This window comes from Micropterus dolomieu, linkage group LG13, assembly GCF_021292245.1.
Source record: "Micropterus dolomieu isolate WLL.071019.BEF.003 ecotype Adirondacks linkage group LG13, ASM2129224v1, whole genome shotgun sequence".
NCBI classification, from domain to species: Eukaryota; Metazoa; Chordata; class Actinopteri; order Centrarchiformes; family Centrarchidae; genus Micropterus; species Micropterus dolomieu.
The window spans coordinates 16,576,906-16,595,215 of record NC_060162.1 but is presented as its reverse complement, the minus strand read 5'-3'; the positions used below and the strand labels follow the sequence as shown (position 1 = coordinate 16,595,215).

Sequence of the window (18,310 nt, the reverse complement as noted above, 5' to 3'; positions counted from 1 at the left end):
TACACAGAATGGCTCTTGAAAGTGATGCTGCTTTGTTGCTGGTGGTGTACTTTTAGTAAGTAACTGTAACTGTCAAATAAATGTGGTGGTATAAAAGGTACAATATTTCTCTGTTAGCCTTCATGTAGTGGAGGCTACTACCAGAAAATAGCTCAAACTGAAAGTCAAATACTTAAGTAGACCTGCTTTACTTTGTTAAATATAGTTTCCTTCCACCACTGTTTAATATGTTCAGGGCTTTGCCTTTCTCCAGGAGCTCTGGGAACTCAAAAGGGATTCCAGTATTTAGAAGAAAAAAAATTCTTCCGTGTCAAACACGGAAGGAGCACACCCCGAAGAAGTAATGGGTCAGAAAGGAGGCTAATCGTTTGGAGACATCCTGCTCCGCCCACACCACATCATCATCATCATCAGTGTAGCTTCTATCATCTGCTCATAAGAGGAGACACGGGTGAGTCAGGGTGGCAGTAACTTAGGCTAACAGTTGCGTCTTCCACCTTAGCTAAACTCAGGCGTCATGTGGAGCAAAAAATAATGAGCTCACTGAAAGTCACCCAGTGGTCGCTGTGACGCGTCAGATGCAAATAGTTTGGGAAAAGATGTGAAGGCGTCGGAATGGCAGTTGACGGGGCAAATAACGAAGCAGCGCTAACGGTACTGTTAACCCGTTAGGTCCGTGGCAGCTAGCTAACGCAGACAGCCCGTGCTGTAACGTTAGTTACCCAGGTTGAGTCTGTGTTGGACAACAAAAGCAGACCGACGCACCTGTGGGGATTTTGGGGAAAACTCAAGCAGGCACATCACACCAGAAGACCACAGTCACAGTAAGTTCTGTGTGTGTGTGTGGATGGTGCGAGTGGTCATTGTGCCAGTTAACCTAACGTTACAGCTAGCTTAGCAAGTACAATAAACCCTGGCTAACATTAAATCAGCTGGTCTGTGTGCTAGACCTGCTGAAAAAAGTTTTGTTTAGTCTGTGTATGTCATACACAACTTACTTTTGTTTATGTGGTTAACAGTTCAATAAATATGAACGTGTTGAACAAAATACAGAAACCAAAGATTTATAAACTGAATTGGTCCTGTAACTGAGGTGAAATATTAATCCCTGCCATGGACAGGTGTGTTATTTCACTGTAACGTTAGTTGTATATTTATACATGTTGCTCGGTTATTAGGTACACCTATCAGATGCTAAGATAGACAATTTCCCTATAATACCTTCATGCGATGAAGGTATTCTATAATGAAGCCATGTCGATATTGAACTTTTGATGCCAATGCTGAAGTCGATATTTGAGAGTTTAAAAAACAGTATGCCATTATTTATTTATTTAACATTAGCACATAACATGGTAAATGGTCTGTTGCCTCTAGAAAGGCTGCCGACCACTCAAAGCGCTTTACACTACATGTCACATTAACCTTATCCGCAGTGACATGGGCTGCCATGCAAGGTGCCAACTGCTCATCAGGATGGAACTGATCATTCACACATATTCAAACACTCTTGTAATTTGGGGTTCAGTATCTTGCCCAAGAAAACTTCGACATGCAGACTGGTGGAGCCCGGGAATCAAACCACCAAACTTACGATTGGTGGCTGACCCGCTGTACCTTCTGAGCCACAGCCACCCAACATAATCAATGATATTTGATAAGGATCCTTTAAATTTGGTAATGAAAGAATTCTGACCAAGATTAATCAGGACGCTTTACAAATATGTCAGTTATCTCTGGAGGACAAACTAAGTAATAGAGACACTGCTTTCGAAATGACCTCAAACATCTATATGGCATTTGTGTACAGAAATCTCTTGTTCAGTGGTGGACAGAGTAAAAAAAATCCTGTACTTGAGCAAAAGTACAGATACCCTTGCGAAATATTACTTCACTAAAATTAGAAATCTTCAATTTAAATTTCTACTTAAGTCAAGTACAAAAGTACCTGCTTTTAAAAATACTGAAGTATCGAAAGTAAAAGGTTGAGTATGGTTATGCTTGTTTACATGAAAAACGGAATTTCATCAAAATAGTGTTGGGGTTTCAGCTGTTTGTATAAACTGTTGGGTAGTTAAATTTATAACAACACATCGTATTTTTTAAACTTCATGTGTTTTTTTGTGTAAAAAAATTTAATTTGTAAAGGAACTAGTAACTGAAGCTGTCAGATAAATGTAGTCAGTAAAAAGTAAAACTTTTCCCCCTGAAATCTAGTGGAGTAGAAGTACAAACAGGGTACTCAAGTACTGTACTTAATCACAAATTTGTGGTACTTGTACTTAAGTACAGTCATTAAGTAAATGTACTTAGTTACTGTCCACCACTGCTAATGTTAAATACAGTATAGTTTGCTGATAGTGATATTTCTGTGATAAGCCAATGTTAGTCAATATATCAGCCTGGCTCATTTATCGCCCTACTCTACTGGTGTTGAATTGTTGATTCAACGACTGCAGTTTTTGTGCTGTTGAATTGCATTGCTGTTATTAGAGCTTGTTAATAAGTTGCAGAAAGGGTGATTCTCTCATCCATAAATCAACACCTTTCTAAAACAGTTAAAACCAAAGCTAAACATAACCTTCCTGTAGGTCAGATTATTCGAGGGTTTTTCTATTAGACTGCATTTGGGTCTAGCTAGGTATAACAAATAAAGTGGTCACTGAGAGTATATTTACTTTGTCGATGGTGCTGCCAAATGATTTATAAAATTATGCTTATCCTATAGATGATTCATTTTACAAGCCAGGTTAGTTAATTCTCTTCAGAGCAGTCAAATCATTTTCCAGTTCCAACTTCATAGTGGAGGCTGTGTTTTCTGGTTTTGAGAAGGGAAGCAATGTTTTAGTCATCCCCAACCAACAACACTAATATGGATTCTTAAATTGACTGTATGACATGTTAAGGGGATTGCTGGGCTGAGGGAGTAGATACTGGATTATCTCTAACTTTATCACAGCAAAGCAATACTTAGTAGCACTGCTAGTAATATGTCTATTTATGGTTTCACCTGCTGTAAATAAGGTACAGGTTTTTACAGTGGTTAAAAGGTTTGATGTTGTTTTTATGTTTCCAAAATAAAAGTACATATGATCGTGATATTTTTACATAGTGTTTTCAATTATATGTAGGCAGTATTGATTCAGTAGGCCAAGTCAAAGCACTTATGGGCGATTTAGCATGTTTGTTATAGGTCTTTACTGGAAGAACATAATCAGTTACAGACATATACACAGTTATGGGGAAAGTACATTATAATTACATCAAGGACCATGTGTAACGTTCTGCAAGTTTTATTCAGGTCATATACAAAGAACTGCACTGTCAGCTGCTGTGATGAAGAAAAATGAGTTTAAAATGGAACAAATGGCAACATCAAAGTGAGAGCTACTTGTTTTTCCATGTCACATTTTTGCCAAAATAATGGTTAGTACAATCTTAAGAGTACCGGATCATAGAGAGATGTGCGGCTAGGTCTGAACTCACAAGAATGAAAACATCCCACACATTGGTGCGTTTAAGGTTAAAATCCAACGTGTATTTACCCTGTGCTTCCCAGAGCCTTGATTCATTTATTTCTTGAAGCATGCCTAACTGGCTTTATCATGGGTAACTGACAATCCATGCCAACACATTTCACAGTTACTAACTTGCTGTTTACAGCGTTGACAATCTGCATTACCTTTTGCAGTCAGTCATGGTTTTTGAACCAGTTGAAGGTGTTGCAGAGCGTCCCTTTTACAAAAATCTTTTCCTGAATGCTAGTTTTTTAGGTAGCTTTTAAACACCGTGTCTCTGTCCTTTTAACATAGCAAGAGCAAGCACTGGCAAAACAAACACACGGATTCACACATGTGCACACATACTGTGCAGGGAAAGGAAACTCTTCTGTGTTCCCCATCTCACGTTCAGTACATTAACCTGTGGTCTGTACATTTTGTTGATGACGTAATCTGAAACTTTTTTTGACACGTTAAGGGATGACAGAACGGTGTGATAGGGGCTGGTAAAGGGCTAAAGTGTGTTCCTGTAGCATATTTGTGGTCAAACACAAAACAAACACAAAGTGGTCAAGCCTCAAATATTAATTTTTTTTTCATTCCTCCAGCGAACCCTCAGGATATCAGTTTGGAAATCATTAAGTGCTGGCTTGATGTTCTATTGAAGTGTGCATAAGTAGCTACACATGGTCACTGAAACGCTTAGTCCCTGTATGGGAAGTTTCTCTGACGAAGGTGCCTGTAATGCCATGTCAAGCGGGAAAAGAAAGCATAGAATGTGCTCTCTTCATGAAACCACCCTTCCTGAAGACACTAATTTAAGCGGTAAAGAGTGCACAGCAGGGACAGAACACATCAAAATACTGAACCATGTGTGGTAGTAAGTCGAGGCTGATGTTATTTCTGGGAATCCTGTGCATCAGTCTTCTGAGAATGGGATGGGACAGGAGTGTTTTTTGAGGTGCAGGAGTGAAAATCCTCTCCTGTGTCACCCTCTAGTAGTAAATAAGAAGTGGCTACTGGCTACTGTTCTGCAGTCAGAAGTAACACCAAAAGAAAGTTTAATTTACTTGAATATTGTGTTCATTTCAGATCATCAAAACAGAAAGTAGGTGCACTGCCTGGCAACGTTTGGGAAGCACTTTTGAGGAAGTGTAAATACTCTGAAACAACTACAGCATTGCATCAGTAGAAGTGGGTGAGCAGAAACCCCAAGGACAGTATGAACTTTAGACACAACTTCATTGTTCACTAGGTGACTAAAGATTACATCCCACAGTCAAACCATCTTTTCCAGACCCTTTGTCTTCTTTCATTTTACTTCCTTGTGAGAAAAGATGAAATAGGTATTCTGCCAAAAAACTCAAGGGGATTTTTTTTCCTGCGAAGAGGTTCACAGTTGGAAGCACTGTTAATTTTAATAGATGGGTGTGTTACCACACCTGTTACAACATGACTAAGCATGACAAACTAAAATGGAATTTTTAGTAATGGATTTAAGAACAAGATTAATAACACAAAAACCTCTCCTCCTGGCTTGTGTGAGCTGTTAATTAATCCTCTCCCTCTCATCCAACTAGCGACAACCATCTGGCTGCAAATTTGTGTTGCTGTGTTCGCATTTCACATATATTCCTCTGACTTCATAGCTAAGTTTTTTTTGGGGCTGTTTTCCCCTTGTATTCCAGAGAGCTCTTTCTGGGACGCGACCTGTTGATGATGTTGGCCTGTGTGAATCCAAAGTGTTTGCGGGTTTTTAACACAAAGCAGCCTTGAGAAACTATCCACTTCTTCAAGTCAGTGGAGCAACCTTTGGCAGCAGCTTTGAGTTAAGATGGATTTGAGGTCGCTATGAAATCTGTTTTTAATTTTTTCCATGGTTTCCCTTAAAATTTTTATGAATTCTGTGTTTTGCGAGTTAAGTGACTGTAATCATGTGGTGGAAGAATACAATTTCCACAGTTCAATAAGAAAATGTAAAAAATAATCAATATCAATGAATATGATGTCATGCAAATATTCGTATAGAAATCTTCAAATGTATGTGCAATTATTTATGGGGATGATTCACAATAACAGTATTACAACAGTAGGATATTAAAATACTATCATACTATTTAATACGTGACAATTCACAATACATGCATTATATTGTGAATTGTCCTCTAATAGGTTATTACATGACTACTGACAATTTCTTTCCACGGTCCATCTGCAGGACAGCGTCCATATGCTGCTCGAACCCGCCCTCGGTGAGACACAGACAGCAGAGGACAGAAGCAGCACCCGACACAAAAACACAGCACCATAGTCCACAGTTGATTCCATTTTTGTGATCAAATTCCTTGATTCCGTTTGTGTTTTTCCTCGGAAATCATAGGGCCCAAGGATTTGTCAGCCTTTGCACGCCTGGACACTGGAAATTTACACCATTCCTCTTTGCAAAATTGCTCATGTTCTGTCAAGTGGCACAAGGACCATGAGCAGATGTGTTGGGTTTCACACACCAAACGGTGTTTAGTACATGCACATGGACAAAAAGATTAAAGCTTATTTCAGCAGACCGTTGATCCTTCTTTTACTCATTTTACTCACTTTCTTTTGTCATAAAGCTGCGACATATCTGCAGAAATTAACAGATCAAATGCTCTAACACAAATTCAGTCGGTCGCAAGACTGTAATAAGTATATAATTCGGTCCAAATGAAATAATTGGCAGGCTACCTACCTGTGCACTGACTGCACAAGAAAATGTGTTTTTGGGTAGTGGCTTTGGAGGGAAACCTGAAGGGAGGGGGTGGGACACAATGTCCTGATCTCCTAAACTTAACACCACGTGTTTTGTCTGACCAACCAGTCTATAATCCAAAGGTATTCAGTTAATTCAGAGCATTTTTGGCATTTATACTTATTACTGATTTTAAATAATAACTCAAATCTTTTGCCAATTCAAATTCTGTTACTTGACTAATTGCTTCAGGTTTAGTATAGTGAGTAAGTTGTAATTTCGATACCATTTCCACTTTGTCTTTGGTAATTGCATTTGCAGTAAGACATTAGGTTAATTCCATGACTTATACTGAGTTTGACCGCTGGACTACTCACAGGAGTTTTCACACACAACGCAAATAAACACAACCTGCCATTACTAAGCTCTATGAAATTAACATTTTGCTGTGATTTTGTTGCAATAAAAGGTTAAAACTGATGCCGATTTGTTAAAACTATCAAATCATGCTTTTTTCAGGTCTTTTAAAATGCATGTTTTCCGAATGGAGCTATGCTATGCTAACTACTTTCATAGTAAAGTACAACGATAGCTAGAATCAAGTAAAAGACACATGTTTTATGAATTTACCCGGTGGTAACCGTTAACTTCCCCTCTTAATTTTCTCTAAGCAGTCTCCTGAAATATGAAGTAGTCCTACAGAGCTCTGGCAGCTACAATAAAAACAGCTACAATACCAAACATGGTAGCTCACTGGTGAAAAGCACAAGTGAAGATAAATCAATGTTATAATCCCAAAAAATATAAGTTAAAGTTAATTTAATGAAAGCAATCAGCCCTGAGCTCCTGTGAGCATTATCACAGCAGAATCCGGTGTGTTTATTTGTCCAAAGCTCCGGCGTGCCACCATCCCTCTCCTCTAGAGCTTCCCGGAGCACAGCAGCTGTTTGTTGGCAAGCAGTCCTGTCCCTCTGCTCTGCCTGGTGTCCCTGTCCTCTGTCGGACATTGTGAACACTGATAGGCTACTGACACAGCGCCACGCGAAGTTCACGGAGCATTGGATGTGATTTTCCACATTGGTTTCACACTTCGCATCGCCTCCAGCTTGTCCACCGCACCGCCTGGCAGGAAATCGCATCACTCCGCGTCTTTGCATTGACTTTGTATGTAATCGCTCCACGCCCAACGCTAGCACCATGTTGTGCGTGAAACCAGCATTACACCAGGAGGGAAGAGAGCAACGCAGTGGTCGCATTGAGTATTATGTTACAGCTGAATGTCAAAGTGAATAATGTACTTTTATTAAGACATCAAATCTTTTACTTAATTCCTGCCTTCCGAACATTTGCTCAAGGTTGTTCAGGGGAGCACATATGGGTTGTCTCAAGTCCATCAAATGGGTTTCAGTGGGACTAATCAAGCTTTTTTATTCGGGTTTGAAGTGGCACCATTGTTGACCTGACCAAACTTTTGTGGTTCAACTAGATTTAGGCTGCCCTTAATTGTTTGTACATCCTTACAGTTTCATAGTGCTTCAGACAAATGAAAGTGATAGATGTGTGACATGCTGTGCCTGTTTATATGTGCTAGCACATAGCAGTTTGGCTGTGGCTACACTCAGCTGGTGCTCAGGAACATTGAGTTGGCAGACAGCGTGTGGACCACCCTGTTGCCTCACTATGGTGTCATGGTAGCTTTCTTTTTTAAGGAGATTTTTACTGTCTACTGTGTTGGTCATTTGTGATGTATTCATATTTGGCAGTGCTTTATAGCCATTTAGCCAGAACCTGACTTCATGCAATTGACCCATCGCTAAGCCACACCCCGAATACGCAGCTGGCCATTGACTCTTATGCAACAGGAGTTGTTTTCTAGCTTTTATTTCTGCATTTTTCCTGGGGCACTTTCAGTAGTTACAGTCACTACACAGAGAGGTTGAAAGGACAAGTACAAGTTATTCACTTTCCAAAACCTAAAACAAATCTATGAAAATGTAGGCTATGGATTGTTCCTAATCCTAGCTAACTTACTACTGAACGTAACGTCCTTCTGTTCCGCTTTTTAATGATTGTAATAGTGAATAGAGACCTCCCCAGCTGTACAGGAGCAGTGTTGATCCTTAATATCACTGGTCCCCTTTCTCAATAGTCAATAATAATACGGTGGTTCACTTTTTCTGTGATCGGTAAGGCTTTAGCTTCTGTCTTTATTTTTTTCACATCAGTTTGACAGCCTGAATACAACCTTAAAGTGCACAATGCTAGTGCAAAACTGTCTGCTTCTTTCTGGCATCGCCGTGGTAAAAGTTCGACGGGTCCGCTAGTTTGTCGGACTTAGCAACAGTACATAAGGAGGGCGTGGCTTAGCTAAGGGTCAATTCTGACTTATGCTCACATACCACATGCACAATAGCAACAATCTACACAATAGAAAGACTTACTTTGACATAAATATTTATACAGATATTTAGTACAATGTTTGTGCTGTTCAAATGTAATATTATTTATTAAAGGCTACTTAGCCTAATTGTTTTGATGTGATTTGAGTTTTTTTTCACAGCAGATACTTAGAAAAAGCACGTGTTCCCTAATAACATAAACAATCACTCTGTACTTAAGTGAGGGGGAAAAACTATTTGATCCCCTGCTGATTTTATACATTGCCCACTGACAAAGAAATTATCAGTCTATAATTTTAATGGTAGACAGTAAGAGACAGAATAACAACAAAAATTCTGAAAAACGCATGTCAAAAATTTTATAAATTGATTTGCATTTTAATGAGTGAAATAAGTATTTGACCCCCTCTCAATCAGAATGATTTCTGGCCCCCAGGTGTCTTCTATTCAGGTAACAAGCTGAGATTAGGAGCACACTCTTACAGGAAGTGTTCCTAATCATGTTTGTTACCTCTATAAAAGACACCTGTCCACAGAAGAAGTTAATCAGATTCCAAACTCTCCACCATGGCCAAGACCAAAGAGCTCTCCAAGGATGTCAGGGACAAGATTGTAGACCTACACAAGGCTGGAATGGGTTACAAGACCATCGCCAAGCAGCTTGGTGAGGAGGTGACAACAGTTGGTGCAATAATACGCAAATGGAAGAAACACAAAACAACAGTGAATCTCCCTCGGTCTGGGGCTCCATGCAAGATCTCACCTCGTGGAGTTGCATTGATCATGAGAACAGTGAGGAATCAGTCCAGAACTACACAGGAGGATCTTGTCAAAGATGTCAAATTAGCTTGGCCCATAGTCACCAAGAAAACAATCGGTAACACACTACGCTGTGAAGGACTGAAATCCTGCAGCGCCTGCAAGGTCCCCCCGCTCAAGGAATCACATATGCAGGCCCGTCTGAAGTTTGCCAATGAACATCTGAATGATTCAGAGGAGAACTGGGTGAAAGTTTTGCGGTCAGATGAGACCAAAATCTAGCTTTTTGGTATCTACTCAACTCACCGTGTTTGGAGAAGGAGGAATGCTGCCTATGACCCCAAAAACACCATCCCCACTGTTCCACTGGAGGTGGAAAAATTATGCTTTGGGGGTGTTGTCACTGTTGAAATACACCATTTCATTGACATGGCGGTGGGAAAACAAAGGAACGAAACATCCACCTACAAGACTATCAGTGAGCTTTGTTTTCTTGTTGGGAAAGTTGTAACCATGGCACCGACCAGCAGCCGACAGTGTAGTCTCAAACTAATTTTGCAGGCCATTGTTCTTCCATAACATGGTCCTATACAATATAGCCACCAATTGTAGATGCAAGTTTTTTTCCAAAATGATCTAGGGACTGTTGTTAACAATTTTAACTTGATCCAAACTTTAAAGCCAGCTCAGAAGTCATTTGGTAAGTGCAAAATGTCCAGCAGCTGATTTAAGAGGTAGCATCAGTGGCCAGCATTGGAGCAGCGCAGCCATTAGGGGCAAAATGTGTCCGAGCTGATAGCTCTGACCTCAACTAGCATCAAGGCCCTGATAAGACACAGCATGGAACTTGTCTAACTGCCTGTCTGCTACATGATAAATGTTTCTGGGTGTGTACACTGTGTGACACACTGACAAAAAGTAATATTGCAATGTTTTCCTGTGTTCTCAAACATGTGCTGAGCTTCCTCTTTCATATGTCAGAGGTGTACATTTATATAGCATCAATAATGTTGTGCCTCACGGGCTGGGGGTTTGTAAACCAAAACAATACTTTGCATAATTCTTTGCTTACTTTTACTTTGCAGGAGCTTATGTGCTGTGTCCTACGTACATAAAATTAGGTACTCTGTCAAACATTAAACCTCCACTACAGTTTATATTCACATAAAAGTTGCCTGCCAATGTTTGTGGTAGTTGTCAGGGGGCATCCTCAGCAGTGCACCCCCCAAGTGTCAATTGGATGATTTTGGAGACAGACAGATGGATGAAAGGAGATTCCTTCTTTTCTATTTAAATATTTAAAAAATGTATACTAAATAGTTGGTTAGAGAAGTGCTGTGTTGTGGAGCTGGGTGGCTGTAGACAGCCAATCAGAAACCTATTTGATGTAGAGCCCTTGTTTTACTTTTATTTGACTGGCTCAGGGTCAGTTGGAATGTCTAGCTTACAACTGATGTAAACAAAGCATAATAAAGCAGCTTTATTATTAAGTTACAAGCCAGTGTGGGGATTGTCATTATTGTCATGTGTTTACATGGTTGACCGCTGCTATTTACTCTGTACATAAATAATATATATTTTCCAACTTTGCACTGTAATGCCTTTTCTTATGCTGATGACACCTTCATGTATGCCATTGTACCCACCACAAACCAGGGCTTCTCCAGGTTAACATCTGCTTTCGATGACCTCCCAGTCTCAATTTAAAGCTTGATGTAAACTCTTAAATTATGTGTACATTTCACAAGAGCGCACCATCGATATTTCTCAATCCAATCCATGCTCTAAATGGAGATCTAATTGATCAAGCTGCTTACGCTCCCCCTGGCACCACAGTGCCTTTCGATTCAATACACAAGACAGCTATCACACTCACCACTGGAAGTTGTATGAAAACTAGCATTAGCGTGTTTTTAAGGAGCATTTGGGTTAGTATATTGTTGTGTAAGTTTTTTTGTTTTTTTTGTTATCTCCCAGTAACAGTTGTGCCGTTTGTTTATGTTTGTGGTTATACTGCTGCACTTCCTCTTTATGCTTTTCGACTCCTAGCAGCTAATAATACCACCCTTGTTTGGCTGTGCTACACTAGAAGTGTGGGTGCTTTGAGCTTTTCACTGGTTTTGGCATGTTAATGCTGTAGGTCATCGTTGTAGTCTAGGGTGTAGCTTTCATAACCGTACACTTTGTGATCTGTCACCACTGTACAGGATGTATCGGAAAGAATACAAGGAAGTTATGAAATGTATGTATGTAAGATTACTCAATATCCACTTCAAAAGAAGACAACAATTTAAAAAACAGAATATCATCATTATTATTATTATTATTTCTTCAATATCGAAAAGCCATCTCAGACCTAACACACACACTGTTTGTTTCAGATTGGAAAAATGACACACCTGACTGTAACGAGGTAAAACATGTAATGAAATGATGCAGCTTAACTGCTTTCACCGCAGTAATGCCTCGTCAGTAAGCCTGTAATCAAAAGCAGACAGTCTGTATCAGTGCCAAGCCTCTTACTGGAGGAGTGGGTCTGTTACAGTCTGTAACTGTTTTTACATTTACTGTGTATTCCCTCTTTACAATACAGCAAAATTAGATTTCTTTTTTGGATCCCCATTAGCTTCCGTTGCAGCAGTTGCTAAACTTCCTGTGGTCCACATACAATTATACAAACACTGACAGCACACAGACATAACAACATACATACAAACATAGACAAACAGTCGAGTAAACACAAGTGCGTAGTTTCATACATGCACCAGTGTGGGGAAAAAACACAAGGTATGAAAAAAGACAAGACTATTGAAGATTGTTCTGTCCTAAAGCTGGTAAAACTACTATTTTTTTAACTGAATAAACTGAAGATATTTAAAAGCCTCTCTCTCAGCACTGGCAGAACATCAGTATTAAGATTTTACAGTAGATCTTAAGTAGATCTTTCAGTGTATAGCTTAGGTATCATAAAAAAGTCTTTATTATCTCCTCTGCAACCTTTTTAATTGAGTGGACTGTTAAATAAATGTTTAAACACAGCAGGAATGCATTTCTCAACAGTCACATTATGCCGATTGTTTAATTGTCTGTTTATAGCAGGCATTCATATCACAAGAAAGAAGCAGAACTGCAGAAGAAAGATGAATGTTCAAGAAGGTCTGGTAATGACACAAGTGGAGGGAGAAAAAAGAAAGCACTCTGTTTCATTCTCATAGCTTAGGCTAACCAAAACAGCAAGTTATTATTACCAAAACTTTGTTTTTTACTTTGTTACAGTTAGGCTAGCAGACCCAAGTGCAAGACTAAGAGAGGGAGTTTGATAAAAGATAAATATTTACTGTAGGGTTGAAGGCATTGGATATTGAGCTGGGGGTGAACAAGGCGGACTGAAAGACCAGATGCTGCAGAACCGGGTTGGTGGCTGCTGTGCAGAGCAGGGGGGAACGTAGCTGAGAGTTCAGAGTGTGAGAGGCTGAGCCGAGCAGGTCCAGGGCAGAATCCGGGAATAGTTTAGCTGGGTGGTGGTCCCGGGCGAGCAGATGGGGTGAGCGCTATTTCCGGTATTGGAACAAAAACAATGCATTATTATGCAAAATTTGTTTTGAATTCTTATTATAGCAAACTAAATGTTCTTCTACAATAGGCCTAATATAATTATTTAAATGTGTTCATACTGATTCATTTAAAAATGTAGACTATTAAAACTAATAAACCCATAACTGCCACACTGCAATTATTATCACTCAATTCAACTCCCACACAGCTGAGGGCTTCATTTTGTCTCCCCTTTGATGTGAACTGGAGCAGTACGTTCACCGCTGTGAGCGGAGGTCAGACAAGTATTCGGGTCCAGCCCTAGCAACAAATATTAATAAAAATAGAAAAATTATGGGCGTTTCACTGACTATTTAAAGGCTACTATGGGTGTGTGAACCTGTGATTTATAAAGGCAAATCGGCATAGGATGTGTGTGCACACTGTTTTATAAATCAGAATATGTGTGTGTTTTGTGTTTTGTCCGTACACAACTTTTAGTAGTCTTTCTTATGCACGGTTTCATAAATGAGACCCCAGCTCTGTATTTCATTCAGTTTTTCTTGTCACCAGCTTAGCGGTAAATTACCATCAACTATTAAAACATCAGTCTGCTTAAAGAAATAAAAATACATTTAAATTAATAAATAATTTTAATATATTAGACCATGGAATAGAAAGTACCGAATGTTGCTTCATGTGCAAAAATTATTTAATGCATTTTCCCCACACATAGTTTGGAGACTGGAAATGCTGAGAGCAGTCCGCCACTACAGTCTTGTGATAAGTAATAATCTCAAACGACCATAAACGTAATTGATGATAAGTAATGCTCATCTCGTGTCAGCTAACTGTTTATGGTTATAGAGAGGGATACAATCTCAGGCCTCTGAATTAGCCACTGCTGCAAATGGTCTCCAAAAACGTTCCAGTGTGTAACTCATTTTAAGCTCCCTCCAGTGTATTCCAGCTGTGGCCTATCATCTTCATTTTAGCCGCTACTTCCACCCTTTATGTATTCTTCAAAAAGACTTCTGTTCCTCTGTTCATTGTGGGATGCATGTGACGGCTTGTCTTGTGATGATATTTAATATTTCCATCACCCTATTTACGCCCTCTTTCTGCATAAAAATTCACCAAATATAATTGAATTAAGGAACCATTATTTCAATGTTGAGAACATATACAAGAAGACACATACTCATCATAGATGAAGATACTATGACTAAGAGACAAAATTTCATCCTTTAATTTAATTATGCAAGGTATAATCAGACACTTTTAAAATGATGAAAAATGTTAAAATGAGTCATTTTACTGTGACTGAGATTAAAATTAGGCATTTTAATCGTATTCTGATTATAAGTGGATAAAAGTAAACGTCGTCATATGAGATAAGATAAGGATGCCAGTTTCTCCACACAACACTAACACTATTAAGGATACAAATCTCACTTTTTGTGACTGAGACTGGCTTAAATTGCTGGTGAATTCATTGATTGATCTCAATTTTAGTTTCTCCAGTATTTTGGTTTATGACCAAATACCCTCTAAACTAATGATATTTCCTCCAGCCTCAGCTGTACTTTGTGTTTAGTGCTAATTAGCAAATGTTAGCTTGCTAACACACTAAACTAGGGTGTTGAACATGGTAAACAACTAATTGTCTAAACATCAGCATGGTAGCTGTGTCGTTGTGAGCATGTTAGCAAGTTGATGATAGCGTTTAGCTCAAAGCATCGCTGTACAGCTTCACAGAGCGGCTAGCGTAATGATTGACTTTCAGTCTGGTTAACGTGTAAACACATTTAAATCTCAGGGACTCATTTGTCAGGTCAGAAAGCTGTACATGCTGTAAAACACTGCTAGCTCAGAGATTCCTTCCTCTTATGAAATTATGTACCTGAACTAAAGTATATTCTGAACTTTTTACTTGCGCTCATTCTTTCCTGCCATTCTTACCTACAGGTGGATGTTTGTTTTAAGCAGCACATGGCCTGTATTCTGCTGACAGACATGGACCCACCTACCTCCAGTCCTACAGCACATTACAATGGCCTTCCCCCTGACCTTGACCCAGTCACTAGACCTGACCCCAAGCAGGATATGGAGACCACCTGCCTGACCGTCCGCCTTTACTACCTCGGGAAGGATGGAGGAGGGGGCGGGCCCAACTGTTCAGAAAGTGTGCTTACGTTTCCACCTGGGGAGTACATAGCAGAGGATCTGTGCATCAGTGCAGCGAAAGCATGTGGTAAGTCACAAGAGGATTTCAGTGCTCATGTCTACACACTCACACAAAATATAGTCATAAAGTTTATTTGTTGACCAATTTTCAAACATTGGTTTAATATGGCTAATATGCTAATAAATAAAACATGCATCAAATATATATTAGGACTTGAGTGATATTGTGTGTGGGTGGGTAGGATGGATAAAAAGATATAGTATTTATTTGTGTTATAGAATTTGTTGAGAAACCACTCTAAATGGGTCAGGCTAAATAAACATAGTTTTATTAAAAAGTAAATATAACGGCGTTTCTGTACAATTATTTTTTTATACTACAGACATTGTAAATGATGGGCTGATTCATAGGCATTCCGGCATTTTTGTTGTGTTGAACATCATGGTGACACTATTGTAAAGTATCATATTGAAACTTAAGTACATATGTATGAACAGAAAGGCATTTAAGGAGACATTATGCTAATTTCCAGCTCTGTATTTTTATTCTGGGACTCCACTAGAGTAGCTTTGCATGATTCACAGCTTTAAAAAATCCTTATTTATCTTATACTGGCCCTTTATGCAGCCTCTCAAATCATTCTGTCTTTAGGACCTCTCTCCCTAAAAAGCCCACTTTCTTCTGATTAGCCAACCACAGGAAGCCTACAGAGGGGCAGCACCCAGTGCTTGTGAGCTACACTGCCTCATCCTCTTGCTGTTGGGCTCCAATGCAGGTGACAGCTTGTAGTGACTTCTTTCTAAGGGTCAGTGTAGGTACCAGATAAGCTTGGCCTGGTAGTTCTGCTCGGGGCCTCACTGATTCACTGATTACTGTACAAAACGCACAACTTTTACAACTTAATTCAAGATGGACAGATAGCTTTAAAGTATATGCTAACTTCTGTTAACTGAGCTAATTAGCTAATGGCAGCTACAGTTAGCAGCAACAAGCAAAGCCATCTGTCCATCAAGAAACTAACTTGCCTTCACTACTGAAAATACAGAATAGTCGTGAGCAAAAGAGTTTCCCATAGCCAGACCTATTCCACACTTTGTTTTAGTGCTGTGCCAGTGCTGGAGAAAGCGCTATGAGCAGAACGGTCAAATTACTTTGACAGACTGAATGGGTGGCCTGGAAACCTAGTATTCAGAGTGTAACCAGCCCCGGTTGTACTGCACAGTCCAGACTCGAACTCGTGGCCCCGGGTACCGGAGGTGGACGCACTAACAAGGAGGCTAAAACCATCTCTTAAGGCGTTGTGGAGTGAGGTAGCTGGCTACCGTAAGAGCAGTCTGAACCCTGAGCTTTTTGCTCAAAGGGATTACTTTTACATGCATTTACTTCATTATTTTAAACATTGGCCATGTTTAGTATGAATAGCTGACATTGTAACATTATACATGACAGACAAGGATTATATGTGCAGTAATATTGCTACTTGCATCAATGCATTTTTCTCTGTGGATCATAGACTGGACTGAAGGTTGATACATTACCTTTCCATTAAACAAAAGTTACCTACACTCGGCCCTGAAAAAGTGCATGACGTCACATTTCTGATGCGGATGATAAATAAATACTGATGAGAGCAATCACAAACTATAAATAGTGCGATGGAGCGACGCTACAGTTTGTAGTCTAGTCTGAAAATGGTTAAGGACCACGCTAATAGTTGAAATTCCTCCCTAGTTGACCTCTTCAGCAAGTTTAGCTTTTTGGGTATTGTTTATTTGTAATCTGCTCTAGCTCCTCTAAATTTTTGTACACACATGGAAATAATAATGGTCCAAAATGATGTGAAATTGCACACACACGGGAAAAACTTTAATTACTTACATCATGTTACACCAAATGAGGCAATATATTTTGGAAGAATGTTGTTCATGCCATCCAGCAGAGCTCAAAGACTCTGAGAAGCATTGCAGCTGTTGGGCCAACTCCTTAATACGCTGTTCTGTTGGGGGGTTTTTTGTCTCCCATCTGAATATCCAGAGAAAAGTTGGGTCTTTTTTTAGTTCACTTCAGTAGCTAAAAATTCTTGGCACTAACTTTAAATTGCCATGTAGTGGCAGCGCAGTTTAAGTCTCTGAGCCATGATCCCCTTGGTTTACATTAATTTTAGTCATCCAGGTAAAGTAAATAATTGGATTGGAAACAGATTGGTTTAGAAGCGTTGAACGTTTATTTTCATGTCAGATGTGGGGTGTTAAGCGTTAACAATGTGAAGATGCAAATCCTCCTAATGAATTAGTGTCATCAGCCAAGAAGTCACCTTTCCCTGGTGCCCTCTGAAGATGATGTCATTCCTTATATACTGTAAATATGTTTGAAGTAAATGATTATGGACCTTTAACCCATTCCATCACGTGTCATGCAGGAAAATCCTGTTTGGTTTTTAGTGCTGTGCCAGCGCTGGAGAAAGCACTTTGAGCAGTATGGTCGAATAATTTTTGACAGACCGAGCTGGTGGTTGGACCCATCGTTGGCGTGCTGTACCTGGAGCAAATCACGATCAGATGACCGTATAAGGAATTCCATGCCGACATCAGTTAGGCAGGGTAGTAGAAAAAACTTTGGAACCCTAGTATTCAGGGCATTTACCTCATTATTTTAAACTTTGGCCGTGTTTAGTATGAACAGTCGACATTGTAACATACAACATACAGTGGGGGAAAAAAGTATTTGACCCCTTGCTGATTTTGCAGGTTTGCCCACTTACAAAGAATGCAACAATCTACAATTTTAATCATATGTACATTCTAACAGTGAAAGACAGAATCCCAAAGAAAATTCCAGAAAATCACATCATATGAATTTATAAAAATTGATGACCATCTGATGAGGAAAAACAAGTATTTGACCCCCTACCAAACAGCAAGTATTCTGGCTCCTAAAAGCCAGTTAGTCTTTCTTTAAGACACAGCCCCAATCCCAACCAATTATCTACATCAAATACACCTGCCTCACCTCGTTACCTGTATAAAAGACACCTGTCAACACCCAAACAACCAGCATCCAACATCACCACCATGGGCAAGACCAAAGAGCTTTCTACGGACATCAGGGACAAGATTGTTGATCTGCACAAGGCTGGGATGGGCTACAAGAGAATCGGAAAGCAACTTGGAGAGAAAAGATCAACTGTCGGTGCAGTTATCAG

At 39.6% G+C, this 18,310-nt stretch overlaps 1 protein-coding gene across 3 annotated transcripts in view; it reads left to right on the top strand.

Moving 5' to 3' along the window:
- Positions 1-270: 270 nt before the first annotated feature.
- jak2a (Janus kinase 2a) overlaps positions 271-18,310 on the top strand; it is a 37,618-nt gene continuing 19,578 nt past the window's right edge. For 2 of the 3 annotated variants that reach the window (XM_046066246.1, XM_046066248.1), the window contains exons 1-2: positions 458-824; positions 14,889-15,174. In XM_046066246.1, coding sequence (XP_045922202.1) covers positions 14,913-15,174 — 262 coding nt within the window. In that variant the 5' untranslated portion in view covers positions 458-824; positions 14,889-14,912. The other variant, XM_046066247.1, reaches the window with a different exon arrangement.